At 40.0% G+C, this 21,264-nt stretch overlaps 2 protein-coding genes across 3 annotated transcripts in view; both read right to left on the reverse strand.

Annotated features, from left to right (window-relative positions):
- The window catches only part of LOC129177419 (myomegalin-like), a 55,363-nt gene extending 38,324 nt beyond the window's left edge, over nt 1-17,039 (reverse strand). For both annotated transcript variants that reach the window (XM_054768533.1, XM_054768532.1), the window contains exons 1-5: nt 16,848-17,039; nt 14,861-14,907; nt 14,659-14,726; nt 7,899-8,009; nt 953-1,029 (exon numbers count right to left, since the gene is read on the reverse strand). In XM_054768533.1, coding sequence (XP_054624508.1) covers nt 953-1,029; nt 7,899-8,009; nt 14,659-14,726; nt 14,861-14,907; nt 16,848-16,888 — 344 coding nt within the window. In that variant the 5' untranslated portion in view covers nt 16,889-17,039. The remainder of the gene's footprint in view (nt 1-952; nt 1,030-7,898; nt 8,010-14,658; nt 14,727-14,860; nt 14,908-16,847) is intronic.
- Nucleotides 17,040-17,559: 520 nt separating this feature from the next.
- On the reverse strand, nt 17,560-20,544 carry LOC129177152 (uncharacterized). Its single transcript, XM_054767959.1, has 2 exons — nt 20,194-20,544; nt 17,560-19,995 (listed from the first exon to the last, which is right to left on the reverse strand). The coding sequence occupies exons 1-2, from the start codon at nt 20,396-20,398 to the stop codon at nt 19,760-19,762; spliced, it is 441 nt and encodes a 146-aa protein (XP_054623934.1). The 5' UTR covers nt 20,399-20,544; the 3' UTR covers nt 17,560-19,759.
- Between the last annotated feature and the right edge of the window lie 720 nt (nt 20,545-21,264).

Below are 21,264 nucleotides of genomic sequence, written 5' to 3' on the forward strand. Positions count from 1 at the left end.
TGTTGTGTTTAATCTTCTCATTCCTGTAGTTTATATGTCCTTCATGTGTTCTGTGTACAGGGGTGTTCATATAAATTAAGTATAAGTTCTGACTTTTACTAAAATGTCCGAGATTGTAGGAGCATAATGCGTACGTACACTGACGAGCTCTAAAAAAAATGGGCTACATTCATAAATATCTCCCAATCACAGTGGCGTGAGCATCTGTCAACATCACGTTGTCGGTCAACGCCACTCTCCTTCAATTCCCACTCCCAGAATGGCACGCGCCACACTGTCGCCACGAGTACCCATTCTGGAACTTTGTCTATGTTGACTCGCCGCAGCACATGCAACAGCTCAAATAACTGGGATATTCTGAACCCGTCTCAGTAACGCACATAACTGTAAGTGGAATGGACAAGTGTCCTCACTGAAGACATTTGTGTAAAAGAAAATGCTTTATCTTTTAAGAAACATCTTCATATTATAGCAGAAATAGTCACCTTGGCTAATTATGCATGGAAACAGTCTAAATAAAATTGGGTAGAAGGTATTCTAATGGTTTCTATTTAAATCGTCTTTCCGCTTTTAATGAAAATGACTTCACAACACATATTTGCAGATAGTGTAACTCTAAAACAGATGAAGTGATAACAGTAACTTAAATAGGCCCGTAATAAGACCCAGTTTGGACGTTATAAGCCACCACATGTTGACCTTAAAGACACATCTCTGTTGATTTGAGCACCAGCAAAATGAATTAAAACATTTTTATAGTCTATTTTACTCATTTAATTGTACAAAATCTTGGTTTAAACCTATTACAAAAAATGGAAACGCGGTATTTTCTGTTTCTGATATCACCAGCATTGTTTTACGATGATTGCGCCCTGCCCCGGAGCGCTACCATTGTCTCTTGAGACAGAAGGATGCCAACTTCTACAACTGTAAATAATGTGTGTGAACTTACAGGGCTTTGTCAAGAAGCTGCTGTTTTTCTTGGAGCTCCTGCTTCAAGCTCTCTACTTCCACCTTCAGCTCGATGTTCTGCAACACATAAAAAAAAAACACAATGTGGCAATCCTGAGTGAAGTCTGATGGAGTAGTAGCAGGTAGAAAAAGAGTCACGTGATCTGGCGATAGGTTCCCAGCAATCTCAGCCAGTCAAATCTCGTTTTTTTGAACACCCCAGCTTTTGTATGATTCGTTTTTTGAAAAAAAAATGATCAACAAAATTTTGGGGTTTTGTACACTGCCTCGGTTATTGTACATTATTGCTCGGTACAAACTAGTACTGTATCATTCCGCTACATCAAATCATAAAGTGCCCAAACAAAGTACACGCACTGTCTGTGCATTTTTTTGATTGCGTGCGATTGCTAAATAACCCGCCATGGGGCCAAACAAAGTTGCAAGTACCAGCAATTTGATAATGCTCCTTTTCTGCATGTAAATCTATAATTATTCTCCATAAAATGTATTTTTTGCTAATATTTTGAGTGTCTGGAAAGGATGAATTGGATTTGCCTTATTTCTTATGGTGCTTCTGTTGCTTCTGTTTTCATTCGTTTTCGTCTGACCTTTTGGAACAAATTAATAATAAAAGCCAAGGTACCACTGTATACAATACATTTTGGTATTGGCTTGAATGTAGGACGACCCTTGATATAAGACGACTCCTCTTTTTCACTTTGCAAAAATATGACAAAAATAGACAAAATCTAAAACAACAAAGACAAATCTTAATTTTTTAAATTCATGTTTTCAAATTGGCTTCATCAACGCTAAATTGCTAACCTGTCCAACATTTAAGATCATTTTTGATGCAGATCACTGTGACTAAAGTTCACTGGTGTGTGTGAGTGATACAAAGAAGACGTGTGACTGAGCAGTTGTTTGGCGCCACCTGTTGGTTTGCATTTCTAAATATCTAGACGAGGTGTTCGCAAAATTTTTACCACCGAGGACTGCATGCTGAAAAATCACAGGATTCGAGGGCCATTTTAATAGTTTTAATTTTGTAAACAGGCTAAAACCAACCCATGTAGAAATGCAGTTACAGTAATCCCTCGTTTAACGGTTAATTGGTTCCAGACTCGACCACAATAAGTGAATTTCTGCAAAGTAAGATTTGTCCTTTATTAACAAAATATTTTCGTAGTTATGGCATGTAAAACCTGTTTACGATTTTGTAAATATGTTTTTTTTTACTTTATTAGTCAGCTTTACATTCGCATTACTGAATATAATATATATAGTCAAAGAAAATAAGCCATTGATGACAGTTTACCTTTTAAGGGGTGCGGAATCCATGGCAGACAGGAAGTGACGTTGGGGGTTCAGCGTTGAGTTTTAGCTTGTTGTGGGCTATGGCCGCAAAAGTAAGCAGTGTTATTATTATGATTATTATTATTAATTATTATTATTGTGCCTGTTGTGAGATAATTCAAAACCTGCAATAAAAGCTGTTTTTTCAAGTCTGGTGCTTCGGTGGCGGTTTCACCAAACAATAGCTGACGCCTAGTGACCAATGTAGAATACTACATTTACAAGCTGTGGTCTTAATTTGTGGTGTAATGGTTCACAAGGATGTATTGAACCGTTTTGGTTTCCCATGTTCGGTTTGGTCCACTTGCGTATCGTTTTGGTTATATTTTATGCTATTTTTCTCATAAAATTTATTGCTAGAGTCTTGGACGAGTTTCTGCACGGACGCCTCTGAGGGTAGGACACTACTGAATGAAAGGGAGGAACGCTAGTGGCTCGCAGGCGTGACAAATGGCATCATGGCAAATGCAAGCGAGAAGCTTGAGCTGGACGATCCTCCAATCTCACTACAGTCTCCTGTTTGGGAACACTTTGGCTTGCATGTTAACATTATGGGTGGGCAAAGGCGAGTGGATAAACCAAGGTTGTGTGTCTACATTGTTCCAATGTGGATGTAGTGTATGCTGCAGGAAACACGTCTAACATGTTAGCACACTTAAAGCAGCATCATCCAGCAGTGAATGTTACATCTACAAGAAAGAAAATTCAGTGTTTAGTGCAAACACTGAATAACTTCAGCATATAAACAACCTCTACAAGCAACTCTGACCGGGACAAAGCAGTAACACATGGTACTGGAGTTTTTATAGCCACGAGATTACGTCCATATTCAGTTGTTGAGGGCGCTGGCTTTAAGTACAGTCAGTCAAACCCTTGTTTCTTCAGTTTCTTGTTCATTTCAATGCCTGATACAACTAAAGGTACCTTTGCTTGGACAAATATAACAATGACAACAAAAATAGCTCATAAGAGTTACATTTTTGGCAGTACAATGCTATAGCTATTCATGAAAGAACTTGATTTTGGTTATTATCAAGAAAACCATGGAAGTTGCTAGATATCAGCTCTTAAATTAAACTCTTATAAGCTATATTTGTTATCATCATTATATTTGTCCAAACAAATGTACCTTTAGTTGTACCAGGCATTAAAATGGATCAATAAACTGAAGAAACAAGGATGGTCTAATCATTTTTTCTATGACTGCATATGATTAAAGTTGTTGAACCTCGCTACGAAATACCATCACGTCCTCACTTTTAGACAGAAAGTTATACCGGCACTTTATGAAAAAGCTAAAAGTGATGTCGTCAACGAGCTACCACATGTGTCCGCTATTTCACTTCCGACCGATGGTTGGACTTCATGCGCAACAGAGAGCTGTAACTGTCCATTACATTTCGCCACAATGTTTAAACAAGTGTTTTAATATTTTTCTATTTAAAAAACCTCAGAGTCTAATTTATGTGCAATATCACCCAAATGGGTCGCTTTTATTAATTTTTTTTAAAAGTTCTGTTTGCATTTTGCCAAATAAAAGCATTTTAAGTCATTTTTTTCTGCCTTTTTGTACCAAAAATTAACCAAATCGAGCACTTCAACAAACTGAACCGAAATTACATTTTAGTGTACCGTTACACCAATAATATATGTATATATATTACATATTACATATACACTTTGGTTAATGAAGTGCTTGGCTCAGTTCGGTCTGTATTTTACGGTGTTATTATTTAAAAATAAAATACAACATTCATATAATTCAGCGTTTTCGTCTCAATCCCCCTCATGACTCCCTATATATCACTTCCTAATTTCTCCATGTGAGTGAATGAGAACTGTTGGGTGTTGTGCATCATCAGTTATGCTTGGTATATTTAGAGCAAGGAGAATTCACGGCATCTCCGATGCTTATCCCCTGCGGAGTCAAAGGTTAAACTCTGCAGTTTGTGTACCTGCTGTGGGATGTATTAATAGCAATCAGGGCTGTTAGACCTGGCCAGGAGACAAATGATGGACATGGAAGAAGAGAGACAGGGGCTTATTTGTTCCTTTCTGGACCTCAGGATCTATATCTGAGATCGGATAGCAGCACTTATTGGCTGCCATTAAACTCATGTTCAGCTCTATAGATTGACCACTTCCTCTGTTTTTTGTCTTTCATTTGTGTCTTTTTTAGTCTTCAACAAGCTAATGCACAGATATAACAACTCAAACTCATACATAAAAAGTATAATAAAAAGTATAATATTTATGTTATATATATATATATATATATATATATATATATATATATATATATATATATATATATATATATACACATATTTATATATATACATATATATACATACACATATATACATATATATAGTATAGTCGCAATGCAAGGATGCCAGCTGCCTTTATGACAGGTTCAGGCTGCAAATAATAATAATTCTCATCATCACGTGTCAATAAATAGCATGTCACATCATCCTAACTTGAAACTGTAGTCTCTCTGCAGTCATCTAATGCAGGAAAACGTATAATGTGCAATAGACTGTTGGTAAATTGTGTCTTGAAGCAAAGGCACGATGGGGTGCAGTACTTGGCTGCAACCCGCAGAGGCGCGGTTGCATCGTTCACAACTAGTTTGTGATCTGCAGAACATACGTAATGCCAGCTACTGTATGCTATTTGCCACATGACATTTCATGTTTAATTGTTATTGTTGTAAAAAGATTATACAGCCGTTTACAGTCATATGAAAAAATTAGCACACCTAATTACATCCCATGTAAACTACATTTGTGGCACCCTCTTTGGGTTGTAAAGAATAATGTAACACAGAGCAGAGAGGATCGTGCATGTGTGTGTGTCAATAACAATGTCATCAAAAACATTTCCATATATAGAGAGGCGTCACCTGCTATTTTGGCCCCTGTTGGCCCTTCAGCCCTCAGCAACATACCCTTGAATAAAGCATGCAGAGTCAGGAGCCAGGAGGTGTCTGCATTTCAATTCACTGTCGAGCTTAAACACACCTGGATTATTCTTGCAGATCACATGCTTACACACACAGATTGATTTGGGAAAAGGACTCTAATTACGTATTTGCTCACAGCTCATGCTCACGGCTCACACACTGGTCATGTCCTCTCTTATATAGACCCTCATGCAATCGCATGTGAGTGTATTCTGGCTAAAAATAGTGCGTCAAGCTTCCAGAGGGATCACTATGTGCCCACCTAGGCTGCGCTCCGTATCAGTAAAATGTTTAGACAGCGGGTACGCAGGCCAACAACCCAGAGCAGCTCGCAAGTATGGAACAAAGATTTAGCTGCCAATCAGAAAGAGATTAGACTGATAAAAGTGAAAGAGTGCAAAGACAAAAGACTAAAATCCCATGGATTGGACGGATGGATGTGCTGATATGTGATCTGGTCACTTAGTTACTTGTTGGTATGTGTTCATTATTCACTACTCAAGTCTGAATCATCAGACACTTATTTGTCTAAAATAGCAAGGAAATACTGAAAAATGAGGATAACCGGCCACAATATTAAGTACACCTGCACAAGCTAATGAGATCCAAAACTGTTTTGTTGTGGTTGTAGTATGCAGGGGTGTAGGGCTACACTGCATCTCACTCAGCGTGTGTTAATGTTGACGATGTTTATGGGAAACATAGTAGAAACATCACTCAGTATGGTGCAGTGCAGTTGTACACCACTGAAAACTACAATAATAAACACGGGTAAACTGTCCATCAAATTATAAGGAACCCCTGAATTTTGACATTACGTTACATGCATTAGCTATAGTGTCAAGCATTTCAACAATTATTTTATTATATCTCCTAGAGCCGCAATCAATTATTAGTCGATTATCCAATGAATCGACAACCAGTTTGGTATTTGATTCTAATAGGTTGCGGACCAAACCATTAGGTCACATGTGTCAAACTCGTGCCCTGGAGGGCCGAGACGCTGCAGGTTTTCTCTCCAACCAGTTTCTTCAGCATGTGATTTAATTGATGTTGATCATTAAAATCACCTGCTTTAGTGACTGGCTGGAAAGAAAACCTGCAGTGTCTTGGCCCTCCATGGCACGAGTTTGACATCCCTGCATTAGCTGTTTGTGTTTGGTTCATATTGATTTGTCAAGGGCCTACCCGATTACTCGATTAAGCAAAACAACAAGTTTCAGATTAACCAACTCCTGCCTCCAAACACGCAGAAAGAGAGTTCACTCTGTGCCCTGGTTTGCGCACTTTGGTGCATTTGTTCCATAGAACAACGTCATGAACGGAGTGAGCCCTTTTGTCAGTCATACAGTCTCTTTGTCTCGGTGGGTGGAGGCGGGGCCGGTAGCATACACACCGAGTGCAGAAGACACAGTACAAATAAAATTAGTAATATATTGGCCATACTGTATTTTTAATATTTTTTCATTGTACTTTTCTTAAAAGCAATGTTAAAATCTTGTCTCGTATTGTTCTCGTGTGTATCGTCTCATCTCGTGAGTGTCTCGTGACACCCCGAGACAATACCATATGGAAATCAAACTTGGATATACTGTAGAGTAGTACTCCAGAGTAGACAGTACAGTATAGCAGTACAGACTTAACATTAACTGCGAATAAATCAACACACAGCCATTATCATGGGTACACCTCACAGTCAACAAATTGCTGTACACCGACCACTGTAATATATCATAATCCATCACACGTCAACCACAACATCAAAATACGGTACTTTGTGTTGCTGCTTGTACCAAAAAAACACCCTAAAGCCACTACCTGTACTGCACACTTTTATTGCAACACACACGAGCACGAGTCTAATTTATGTCTTAAATGGCTTATTTTCTCTGATTATGTCTGCTGTATTGGATAATACGTGTGAAGGTGGCTTTAGGGGTGTTATATAATGTCTAGAGAGCTCTAATGTTGTAATGTCTAATAATAAAACCATATTTTAGAAGATTGTAAACAGGTTTCCTATGCTTTAACTATGAAAATATTTGATTTATAAATAAAGACTTCTACGTCACTTATGATGATTGGGTCTGGAGCCAATTAACCGTGATAAACAAGGGATTACGTACTGCATTGTATATAAATGAATGACTTAATAACTAAATTGTATATAAATGAATAATAAAGAACACAGAAAACACACATTTAATACAACAAACATCATGTAAAAGTCCTTTACCAATAAGGTATGTGTCTACTTAAATATAAAATAGCTTACAGCATTCCACATTGACAATCGGCGACCCAATAAAAACTGACCCGAAGTTAGGGAAACCCTTTTCGAAAGAACACACGTCCACTTTTTCAATGTGAATATGAATGTTAGTTTTAAGCTGTTCTTTGCAAGGAATCCTTTCTGTAAAATGATGACCCAAGCACAGAAGTACACACTGTGCATGTAACCAAAAAGGTGCAATGAAAGACTTGTAAACACTTGCTGCAACAAATGGAAGGATGTTGACGAGCGTGACAGCTGGGGTTTGCTCACACAAGGACTTCTGCAGTACTGTCTCACTGGCATTAAAGCGTTTAAAAATAACTCACTGATGTCCTGTCTACTCACCGTTCGGTAGACATCTTCGCTGCTCTCCTCGTACTTCTGCTGGATCCTCTCCTCCAGGAAGTAGATGCGCAGCTTGAGGCTGAAGTTCTCCTTCTTGAGGTCGTTCAAGTGCTGTGATAAAGTGCGGTAACCGTTAGACATGACCGTCAAAGGGCGTCCACACTGCTTGACAAGTCCATTAGTGGTCTATAAGAAACGTCCTCCTCGACTTCTCCATATCACGCCAGGGACAACGAGCTATAAGCACGTGTCCCTCTTTCGCCTCTGGCAGCCCATCGTCAAAAGCACACACAACTAAACTAAAATACAATTTAAACACACACACACATTCAATCTAAGAGAGTTTTTGAGGTGCAGAGGGCATCTCTGCAGCCCGGGTGATCACAGATGCATCCATGTCAGCCCCATGGTGTGTTCTGCAAGGGGACAGGACAGGGGGCTTATTTTACAAGAAGACACATGCCTGGAATCCCAGACCGCCAGGGGAGATGGGTGGAAGTGAGGAGGAGGGGGAGGCGGGGAGCAAAGAGGCTCTGGGTTGACAGGCACTTGTGATATGATGGGAAGTCTCACTCTGCTGCAAAATCAGGAGCTGACACACACCAGGGGGGATGGGAGTGAAGGACATTTCATTTCTTCTTCCTTTTGTATATTATGTATGTTCATGTTTCCGGCTTAACCATTGTCCCTTAATGATATTTAAATAGCTGCTTGCATTTATACAAACACATTAAACAATGTCAAGAAGGACATTTGTAGTTATTCAGCAAACCATGCCAAATTCACACTCTAAAGAAACAATAATTGCCTCCCATTAATATTGCATTGTTTTTGTATTTGTGATATTGTTTCTTCTGCCCTCTAGTGGCATTTTTCATGTAACATCGCAGTAAAAATAGCTACATTTATAAACTCAACTGGTCCGAGCAGTCCCGCATGAAGTTGTTTTGGCTAAAAGGAGCGTCACAGAGCGGTCAGTTAAAATAAATGTCGAATGAAATTGGAGTTGTGCGGCCACAGTGCTATTTATAGCGTGTCCTCAATCTCTCACTAACAGAGGGAGCAATTTAACAAAATGTAATGCTTAAATGCGATGCCTATGTTTAATAAGGTGCAGTCTTGACTAATAGTGATCAAGTACAAAGTGATGCGATTACGTCACTACTTCCTCTTCCGGATGTCCATTAAAGTGTCCCATTACATGTCTGTTGTTCAATAATTCAGACACACAATAGCGTCAGACGCCAAACTTAGTTTCCACACGCATTAGGGATGACATCATTGGTAAAGCTTTAACACACGACACCTTCATTTCCGTGCACACACCCGCTGTTTCGATTAAATATAACAAAGTGGACACGAGGATGTGTGAAAGTTGGAATGCTTGTATTTTGGGAGAAAAGGATGTCTGTTATCATTTGTAATACTCAAACAGCATGTCTGAAATGATGCTCCTTTGGGTGACGAGCTGCAGTGTTAGTCTTGCTCATCAATACTGATTGACCCACTCTGCGTATTTAGACACACACCTTAATCAATTAATAAATCAATCAGGGTTTCTCGTAGCTCCACTTCTGTCTCAGTTCTTCATCATAACAAGACGCTTTGTCGCAACCCTTTTTCATACCCAGTTGAAAAAGCAAGGTCCAAAAAGGCATGCTTGGATGAGTTTAGTGTAGAAGAACTCAAAGATCGCAACAATTCTCAACAAACACACTCCAACATCCCTAACGTCTGTTATACAGTACATTATGTGACATTCCTTCTATTTTCTTCCGCAATCAACATATCATAAAACATTCATATTTAATATTATATGTATATTTAATTAATATCTTGATATTTGATGCATCCTTCCATCTTTAATACTTGTTACAAGTGTGCATAAAAATTTATTAATTGATTGGTAAGAAATATGTGGAATTGATTGTTGATTAAATGATACCTGTCAGCATTTGCTTTTGAAAATAAAGGAAAATTTCTGTAAAATACGTGAAAATGGGAGCGGAGGTCGAATAGCATCCCCACTGTCACCTGAAGATTTTTTTTTGTATTCAAAATAGGGGAACATTTAAATTTAAGAGAAGATATTCAAACAAGAAGGCAACGGGAAAGAATAATATATGTGAGTTTCCTGGGGAAAAAGGGGGTGGGGAGTTGACAGGTATGGCTTAAGGCCATGTCCTCATGAATACGGATATTTTTAACAACCCAAAGAGGCACAGAAAAATATGCATTCATGCGTCCACACGCAAACGTAGGACTTTGTCCTTAAAAACTGGAAAACTCTGCCCAGAAGGGAGATTTTCAAAAACTCCAGCTAAAACTGAGCGTTTTGGTTTGTGTCATAAAAAATGTGCAACATTATCTAACATTCTTTTATCTCATTTAACAACAGAACATGAAATTATTGACTTGCAGCTTTTGGTCTCATTTTATGCAGACTTTTGTTATCTTTCTCAGGCTTCTGATTGGCCAAAATGCGTTGACAGCCGGTGTTTGAGCACAACACCTGCATTGAAGCAGGAGTTTGGAATATTTAGAATGATTTTCCCATCCCAGCATTTAAAAAATAACCATTAATCAATTCCAGCAAATGCCCATTTATTTGTAAATGTGAAATAAACCTACATTGTGCAAGTCATGACTTTTTCTTATTTATTTCACCTATATTTTACCAGGTAAGATCAACTGAGAACAGCTTGTCATTTACAGTGATGACCTGGAAGAGGCCCCAGCATAAAGTAAAAACAACACAAATACAGGAATCCACAGTATAATCATACAACCAATGAGGAAAAAACATTTAAGTAAAAAGACAGTATAGTAAATTGCTGATGCCTATCATTAGCAATTAGCAATAATGTATAATGGGGCGCCTGTGGCTCAGAAGGTAGAGCAGGTAGTCTGGACACCTGTAGGTTGGCGGTTCCATTGGACCCTGTTGGCAGGGCTGAGAGGGGGCCCATGTTGAATGGGCAGCACACCGTCTCCACACACTCTGCTTGCGCACTGCCCTGCCCTGCCTTGCCCCAGGCCGCTACCATTGTCTCTCGAGACAGAAGAATGCCTATTCTAACTACTAATATCAAGATCAGCACTTACAACAGCCAGCTAGGAACTGTTGCAATTTCTGTTCAAACAGGTGGAGTGATGGAAGAGCTGAAAGTTTAAGGGACTGTTGGAGGGAGTTCCAGCAGCAAAACTAAAGGAATTTTTGTCAAAGACTTTTGGGCTTTTGGAAGAGACAATGTAATGATGTCACTGGATGTCAGGCGATAGTTGTTATGGGTTGGAACTAGAAGCCAGTGATGAAGTCGCCAAATGTGGAGGGAGGGCCAGCCCATCAGTTTGTATCACAATGGTGGGTCGAGAAAGGCGCACCAGAGGAAAAACGGGTGACTGAATGGTAGAGCGTATCCAGTCCGTAAAGGGCACACTTGGAGGCCACTTTCTATATGACATCACCATAATAAAACATAGGGAGTATCACCAGGGTATGTTTGGCAGAGCAGGTGAAAGAGGGCCTTATTACAGTAAAGGAACCCCAATCTTTGGCCTGCAGATTATTGATGTGACGCTTGAAAGAAAGTAAGTGTTCCAACCGGAGATCCAGGTATTTGTAGGAGCTGACGAACTCTAGTTCGAGCCATCAGCACAGGTAATTTGAGGGGTAAGTGACACTCTTTTTCCAATGAAGTAGCATACACTTGGTCACCTTTGAATTGAGAAACACGTGAAGGTCATGAAAAGACTTCACAATGGACTTCATCTGTACATGCCTGCTGATCAATCACTTTTAATTCACAATCAAATCACAACCGTGAACCTGCATTAGAAATATAATGAAGATCCTATAGTTTTCCCAAATAATAATAAACTCTAATTGCTTGCTGTCAAGAGACAACATTGGTCCGCATTGGTATTCTGCAGCCTAACAATAATAAGAAGAATATTTGTCTAGATGTATCTTGCACAAAATGTAATAATCCTGCATGGGAAAGACAAGGAAAGTGGGCCATGTTGGAGCCCAGGGGAGACTCGGGACACCCGGGGTGTTTTCCATGTGATACCCTCAGCTACAGGTGATCTCATTTTCTTCACAGGATTTTAAGACCTTTTACTGAATGCAGTTTGCTATCTTGGATAGAGATTGCACTAAAGGCACAAGCCATGTTTCCACCATGCAGTAAACAACACAGCACGGCTTGCCAACAATACCCATAAGAAACACAAATGAGAGTCCTAACTGTCATAATTCCCAGTGTTTGTTTTTTTTTTTAAAACAGCCCATTCTGTGGTCATCCCATTCCATTCCCATTGTCGCACTGATACAGTATACTGTAGCTCAGTTATTTTGCTAGCCTTCAAAACTTTTGACCACGGAAACACAAAACTAAAATGATATAAAAAAGGGAAAACTCGGTATTTAATCCTGTAGCGACACATTGAACCACAAGATGGCAACACAGAGGTCTTACGCCACCTTGACACATGCACAAACTTTGCCTCCGCATTGTCCTGCTGTGGCCAGTCTTCGCTCTGGCAATGCGTGTCATTTAGATGAGTGGTTCTCAACTGGGTTGGCTGCGGGACCCACCATCACCGCTCAATGGCAAGCCGTGACCCAAATTGTGGATTTTTTTCCCCATCTACTCATTGGCACACAAAATTGCATACCATTGTGGGGACAAATTTTGTGCAAGTGTCAAGGTGGCTTTAGGCTGTGTCTCAATTTGCGCACTTCCATACCACACTGAGTGTTCACACTGAGAACTACAGCAAAATGCAGTCCCAAATGGTGCGTGTGCAGCATCAGCGACAGACCCTAAACACCCTCAAACATAATTCAAGTAGTTGAAAGTCAGAATTAAAAAGGAGAGCAGAAAAAGGCGAGGGAGCAACAGTACTACACTGTCCAAATTTGCTCCCTGGGGAACTAAGGCCATGTCCACACGAATACGGGTATTTTCAAAAACGCACATCTGCCCCTCTCCGGTGTCAAAAAAAATCTCTATCCAAACGGTGATGTTAGGTTTCGCAGGACAGGAAGAACTCGCTCCCGTCCTGCGCCTTTATTTTGGAGAGCTGTACTTCCTGCGTGGTTGTGGAGACAGCCACTTCACGCTTGGTGGCCGGACAGCTGCGGCCAATTGTCATTTGCGGCGGTTAAAAGGCCAGCGCTGTCGTACGTGCGGCGCTGGTTCATTGCCATTGCGACTCACGTTCCTCGTCTCCTAGTTAGTGCTGTCACGTGAACTATCCACTACTATCGGGACTATCTGCACCTTTTGTCACAGAGCTTTTCCTCTGTCGCCTTTTGTTTATCCCTGCACCTGTACAATTAAAGACTTTTTTGTTTGCACGCCAAACGCCTCGTCTCTGCACACCGGGGGTCAAGCTTCCTACAGCTCCAGACCAACCAGAACGTAACAGGTGACGCTTTAAAAGTATTCCTATCAACACAAATACGCATACGCAGGCAGCCATGCGCATGCCAAAGTAAGGGGCGCCAATGACGTCATTTCCTTACAATGTATTATACGGTAACACCCATGGAAATGTACCATAGAAGCTAGCGAAGTAGCGTTACTTGTCAGTACGTTATTTCACATTTGTCAGCAAAATTTATTGATTATAAAACTGAAAATGGATGAAACAACAGAACAAACAGGGGGCGGCATGGCTCGGGTGGTACAGTGGTCGCCTCCCAACCTGAAGGTTACGAGTTCCTGACGATCTTCCTGATGCTGCATCATCAGTAGGTAAACGTGCTAGCAGTGTCAAAGCGGGTGAGTGAGTGCCTTGAAGGTGGAAAAGCGCTATACAAGTGAAAGACCATTTACCATGAAACATGCTCTGTATTCAAACGTAGCAGATGTTGATTATCACTATAATGATGTGTAATGTAATTTTATCGATCAACAAAGAACTCCATCGGCTGTGACGCTATCATGGCTGAAATCATTTTTATGTCTGGCAAATTGTCCTTGTTTAAGTGCCTCCACGACAATGGTTATGCAGAACAAGGCAGGCATATAGAACAGGGAAGCTTTCACTGTGCGGGGAAGAAGCTCAGTCAAACACAATCACAAGCTTCTTGCCATGCTAACATTCCCGAGCCATTCTTCCAAAATAACGACATGCTTGTGAAAGGGTCTTGTCCCAAATTGCCATCGTTGGCAGGGGTGTCGTAGCCATTTAGCGAGCAAAACAGCAGTATAGCATCCTCCGAAGCGCACAATGGCACCTTTGCTCGTCAATGTAAAGCGAAAGTAGGCCTATGTTTACTCTTATAAACACAAAAAGTCACTTCAGCATGCTTGAAAGCAGCAATGTTACGTTTGCCTTTGCACACATTAAATTATGCTTATCTAATGTGGAAATAAGAGCACATAATTGTTACGTCATCTGTCGCCAACAAGCCAAAAGCTCAGTTTTCGCCATCCACACGAATACACTGAAGCTGGAATTTAAAAAAATCTTCACCCTGGCCGGAGTTTTCCAAAAGCTGCGCCTTTAAGGACAAAAACCTCCGTATGCGTGTGGATGAGAGGCCGAAACGCATAGAAAAATATGCGGTTTTAAAATATCCGTATTCGTGTGGACAGGGCCTAAGAATACAGCGTATATTGCATACATACTGAAGTGCACTGATGGAAGAATTGGATTTGGGCCACAGCCTGCCTTCTTAGGACACATTTTAGTAAGCAGCTGTAGAATGTGTACAATAAACAAAGAAGAACGTAGAAAGGCTGACCTGCTCAAACTGCTTTAGAGTGTGAGGCTGAAGAAGAGGAGAGTTGTCTGCTTCATCTCTACACAAATCTACAACATAGAAAGAGCTGCATGAGACAAATATATATATATATATATATATATATATATATATATATATATATATATATATATATATATATGCTTTTTAATACATTTCTTAATATACAGTATAACAGGCCTACCTGTCATGGGGCCTGTGATTTTAGATGAGGGGTCCTCCTCCACAGCACTATGGGAGAAACAGCACAAGCACTATTGTCAGTGGGTACATACACACACATACTACTGTATAGTGAAATGCATTGACAGTAACCTCCCAAGTCAAAAACCCCTTACAATATCAGATTCATCCATCCATCCATCCATCCATCCATTTTCTATGCTGCTTCTCCTAATTAGGGTCGTGGGGGCATGCTGGAGCCTATCCCAGCTGACTTCGGGCGACAGGCGGGGTACACCCTGGACTGGTCGCCAGCCAATCGCAGAGCACATATAGACAAACAACCATTCACACTCACATTCATACCTATGGACAATTTAGAGTCGCCAATTAGCCTAACATGCATGTTTTTGGAACGTGGGAGGAAACCGGAGTACCCGGAGAAAACACACGCACGCACGGGGAGAACATGCAAACTCCACACAGAAATACCCAAGGGAGAATCGAACCCAGGTGTTCCCGATCTCCAGACTGTGATGTCAGATTCAACTATTTTCAAAATAACCAAACCATTTGGGTAAATTTTGCCTCCAAAGTTGCACAAAATCGCAGATGTTAACCCACTGTCATCGATGACAATTATTAATGCTGCGGCTATGTTTTTCTTTGGCTTCCATTATAAGGAACAGTCTCGACAGGGTGTGATAAAAGAACAACTTACAAGAATATAAACAACATCTATCTATCTTCTTCAATAAAGTTAAGATTGAGTGCTTAATGTTTTATACTAACAATGTTATTACTGTATTAGTAGTATTTCTACACTCATATGACAGTGAAGAATGTTAGAATGCTACTTAAAACTTTTCCTGAACAGTTAATAAAGGTTTAAGATGGCAATGGTTTGACGTGGGAATATATTGCTTCAATTTCGGTGAAACAAAGTAAAGATGAAATCCTCACACTTTTGTGACAATTATGTCCGACACCGAGGTGCATCTGCCACAAGAACCACCTTTACATCACGGCTTTGTCGTTAAAGTTGTGACTGTTCTATTTGTTTACCGTTAAGAATGTTCCGTGGTTAAAATAACGCTTTTCGGATGGTAACAGTTTGACCCTGGAACAGAATATTTTAGTTTCCTTTATTTCCAGAGAAAAACTGTCAAACAAATCATCCTGGATTGTGTTGTGTGTACCTTCCACTCCACTTCTAGCATACCAACTGATCTGATCTCTTTTCACATGTATAATAGGATCTCATTTGCACCTCTGTGAAGACCTCATCAGAGAGGGGTGAGGGACACCCAGCAGGGAACATTTGGAGGGATATGAGTAGGCCCTGCGAGTACGGCATGTGATGCTGGTAATAAATGACGCGTTGTGCTATTAAAGCATCATGTACAGGCCTGCTACTTCTACACATGCATGCTTTAAACCTACCCCATGCTATTGATGCAAGTCCCTACACGGCAAATTCCTCAACAACAACAGCTGCAAAGAAGACAGGTTGCTGCATGCCTGAGCTGTAGAAGTTAACTGCAGGAGTAGACGAGGAGTGTTCCTCATGCTACATATCAAGATTAAAAATAGCACAACAGGACTGCTGTTACGTGCCACTCTGCAGTATGGCAGGAGAATATCACATAGGCACTCTATGGGAAATGTATTGTACCTGTGCTGCATTTATTTTTTATTTCTGCTGCTTTGTTGTTGCTTGTTTGTTCTAAATGGGTCACCAATAAGCACAGGAATTGAATTTTAATTTGGCCATGACAAAAATGACGAATCTGCAGATCAGGTTGGTGTGCTGTTGGAAATGTGCCGCAGCTTTGTCCGTATGGGGGCCTTGTGCATTCAGGACAACCGGTTCTTTTGTCAGACACCTGGCATTTTGCAACAACAACGCTGTCTGCATTCCGAAAATAGCAAAATATTGGCTAATTTGCGTGTTGTGGTCAAAAACGCAGTTTCCCCTTTACGCACGATTAGCTTGAAAAGCAGCTCACCTCTCACACTCTCCCCACATCGGCGATGACCTCCAATCCATGCAAGTAATTCCTTTAAATCAACGGGTATCCATATTGGCTTTAAACCACACCGTGGTGAGACATTTTCTCCCAGAGATATGAAGAAACAGGGGCAGAGTGGAGCGCGTTGGCGCGCCGCTGCTGCTGCAGGAGGAGGAGGAGGCTTGCTCACCCTCCATAGGGCAGCATGCACAGAGGTGGGCGGGTCGATACAAATATCAATAATAGCTATACTAGGGTAGTATCAGTCGATACTAGCGTAATGAGATTGATATTTTTCACTTCTCTTTTATGTTCAAATATCTGTGTATTTTGTTGTGTTGTTCACATATATTTTATATATGTATATATTGTAATATTGTTTACAAACTAAGGAAATAATTCTTTGGACAAATCCAAACGATTTGAAAGAGAGTCAGCAGTTTTAGTTTCAGTTATTTTGCACTACAGTATTGTAATTTTTACAGGAATACGGCAATTGTTTCATTTTGTTGATATTGTTACATTGTCTTGTGTCGTTGTATTAAATATTACAGCAAAGCATGCTTGGAAATGTGTAGTCTGCCCATTCCACAGCTGCAAACTCTTCCCGGTTACAGAGCTTGCAGATTGTGATTCTTCTGTGTTGATATAAAATACAGTAGCTTTTGCTCGGACATTGAGAGAATGACGAAGAGGTGGTCGATCAACAATCACTTTATTGAAACGAACAACTATGCCTAAACAACCACAGTCGTAGAGCTGCGGATGATCAAAAAGTAGAAATTCCAAGCAGGAATGAACGGACACGGAAAAAATGCACATTTCCCCCACTCGGATGAAAAAAAAAAGTCCATCCACACGAGTGAAGTTTAAAAATAAAAAATGTCCACATTAAGACACCTTCACCAGCTGTCATGTGCATTTTGCCCCAACCTGAAAACGCAACCAAAGGGGTGCATTATATTGCATGTTCCATTCCCAGCACTGCCTGCACGGGAAACCGGGATAAAAGGTGTGTAGGCTGCTTACTTATCTACTCGTCAGTGGTAATGACACATTTTCTCAAAGTTTGACCATACTAAGTACTATTTTTATAGCCTGGATTATTGGGGCATGTCCTGTCATGTTCACAACTTCAAACAAGCATCTTGGTGTGTGCACAGATGATGCATATGGGTGTGCTTTATGTTTTTTAATACTTTCAATATGTAGAAATATACAAGTTTTGAAAATTTCAGGATAAATAATCAGGAAGATACAAAGTTGGGGAATTGGATGGATTGTAATGTCCAGTTCGGCCCACAACCTAAATTAGGTTTTGAGTTTTGGCCCCCTGTGCTTTGACACCCCTGACTTAGAACATCCTTAAAGGAAAACGGCACTTTAAAAAAAAAATTTGCCCGTCATCCACAATCCTTATGTGAGACATGAACACATATGTCTTTCTCTTTTTTTAAAAAACAGATGAAAAGACGAAGCTAAGAATGCATGTACTGTAATTGGAAAAGCCATCTGAAACAGCTCCAGTAAGCGCCAACAATACTCCATTTACAGTACAGGCCAAATGTTTGTACACGCAATACAACTCAGTGGTCCCAACCCCATTAATAAGGCAAGAAATTCCACCAAGTAACCCTGACAAGGCACACCTGTGAAGTGAAAACCATTTCAGGTGACTACCTCATGAAGCTCTTTGAGAGGACACCAAGGGTTTGCAGCGCTATCACAAAAAAAAATTAATAAGACATCAAATCTATGTCTAAAATATAAGACATATTTAGAGTTATTTCACATGTTTTTGTTAAGTACATAATTCCACACGTGTTCATTCGTAGTTCTGAGGATCTATAATGTAAATAGTCGTGAAAATAAAGAAAACGCGTCGAATGAGAAGGTGTGTCCAAACTTTAGGCCTGTGCTGTACATTCAATCTGACGTGCCTTTAACCAAGCTACAGCGACATTGTATTTATTATTATTAACATTGTTCAAACACGTCACAACGCGCTCACAACGCCTCAGGCGACTACCTAAGGATAAAGGCTATATATTGGAGTTGCTGCTGTGTTTTTATTTTTGAATTAGATAAGTTAATGCTAGGTGTAGGCGTTCATTTCTATGTTCCTATGTGAAATCAAGAAAGAAAGTTCTGGTAATGCTTAAAAGGAACAAAATACGACAAAATACTGTAAGTGTTACATGTTATCATACCGTAAGCATTACATGTTATCAAGAATGTACCGTGTCCCATTACAGGCAGTAATGAGCTATCTCTTTTTATCTGTTTTTAATATCTTTAGAATGCACAGAAAAGAGAAAGACGTGCGTTCATGTCACATATAAGGATTATGGATGATTGGCAAAATTTAAAAAAGATGCAGTTTTCCTTTAAGATACATCCATCCATCCATCTTCTATGCCGCTTGTCCTCACTAGGGTCGCGGGTATGCTGGAGCCTATCCCGGCTGACTTCGGGCGAGAGGCGGGGTACACCCTGGACTGGTCGCCAGCCAATCGCAGGGCACATATAGACAAACAACCATTCACTCTCACATTCATACCTATGGACAATTTACAGTCACCAATTAACCTAACATGCATGTTTTTGGCATGTGGGAGGAAACCGGAGTACTTGGAGAAGACCCACACACGCACGGGGAGAACATGCAAACTCCACACAGAAATGCCCAACGGAGATTGGAACCCTTTAAGATTCAACAGTGCAAAATGTAAATTCTTGCAATTTTTCAACTGGTGTTAAAAGTGATCAGCAGCTCCACTGACGCTACAGAACCACTAGATGTCCTCCTAACACAAAAGCTGGTACAGCATACGTGGCGGTAACTACGATGTATTGTCATTAATGGCAAATCTCAACTCATTGATTGGACATTATCTTCTTGTTCCTCTTTAAGCCTTTTTCCCAAACACCACACGTGGTCCTGTCCTGGTCGCACTTGGTTCTGTGGAAATAATCCAAATAGCAGGGGACTTATTAAAGTCTTTATCGGCCATCTTGTTCTCCTCAGCTCGGGCCATCTCCTGCAGTTCCGGTGTGGTTTCCGGACACCAGTCGGCCATGAATTTGTCTTTGGCTTCACAGTAGTTGACCACCACCTCCTCGGGCTGCTCCCCTAAGAGCCAGTCTGGGAGAAAAAAAATTGACAAGATATATGTCGCCATCATAAATGTATTTGTCTTTTTCATAAGAACAGTAGACATGTATTAGGTACAGGTACGCAGTCCAATGAATGATCAAAACTAGTTTTAATTAGACAAGCTGTTTAAATCTGTTGTTGTTAAATTGACACTGTCAATCAAAACTGAGCAACCTAACCCCTGACCTGCAAAGTCATGAATGAGGTCCTTGATGAGGTGACCAATGATGGCGTAGAGAACCCCCAGCACGATGAAGATGGCCATGAGCAAGTAGAGCACATATGTCGGCAGGTGGATGGCGTCCCTGGAAGGGGGAATGTAGCTCTCAAACAGCACCGCCCCGTCTTCTTCTTTGTAACGGACCTTTAAGCTATCTACTGGTACTTCCATGGCTTTCAAGAGGTTTCACAAGGCTTCATTCAGGAATTCCTCTTAAAGTGTTATTCTCACGCCAGGTCAAATTCCTGACAGATGAGAAGGAATATTGTCAAGGTTCTCCCGATGGAGTCCATGAGGGTGTGCAATGTTGAGCCGTACTGAGGATGGAAAGAGATTAGAACAGCTTGGAACACTCAAGGTCAGATAGTGGCAGGCTTGCTCAGTTCATACGCAAAGACTAGGTGGGACACACACCAGTCAGACTTGATAGAACAGTTCCAAGATCCAACCTATTTATCCATGTTTACTGTTCTTTTTCCTTGTGTTTTTTTATTTACTGGAAACCTTGGCTGACTGAATTAATGATGCAGCAAATCTCTGCCATAGTTTATGTTTTGGATTTATTGATGGATTTATTTTGGTGCTTTCGAAACACTGAAGGTCACCATACAAAAAATAGAAATATTTTTCATTTTTGTATTATTTATATTATTACAAATAATAAAAAAAAATAGGTTTCATTTTATTTCTAATAATACTGAAATATAGTAAAAGATACAATATTCAGAAGGACAGCAATAATAAAATCTAATTAATACAGTATTTATTCTATAATGAATTATTAAATTCACATTTACAACATAATAATAAAATACAATTGATATTGCACTTTTCAAGTACACATTACATTACAAGACAATACAATATATAAAATAATAATTTCAAATTTCAAATCAATAAAATAGAAACGCAAATAACTAAAATTAATAGATATGATCATAAAAACAATAATAATAAATAGAGATGAATTAAAGAAATCCATCTATCTATCTATCTATCTATCTATCTATCTATCTATCTATCTATCTATCTATCTA

The sequence above is a fragment of the Dunckerocampus dactyliophorus genome, chromosome 2, assembly GCF_027744805.1.
Source record: "Dunckerocampus dactyliophorus isolate RoL2022-P2 chromosome 2, RoL_Ddac_1.1, whole genome shotgun sequence".
Classification (NCBI taxonomy): domain Eukaryota; kingdom Metazoa; phylum Chordata; class Actinopteri; order Syngnathiformes; family Syngnathidae; genus Dunckerocampus; species Dunckerocampus dactyliophorus.

Bases quoted from the DNA above. Each gene is read 5' to 3' on its own strand.
- LOC129177152 (XM_054767959.1), bottom strand. From the start codon at position 20,398: ATGGAAGTACCAGTAGATAGCTTAAAGGTCCGTTACAAAGAAGAAGAC. The intron at 19,996-20,193 runs GTCAGGGGTTAG...TTTTTCTCCCAG, and splicing joins CCTCATTCATGACTTTGCAG to ACTGGCTCTTAGGGGAGCAG.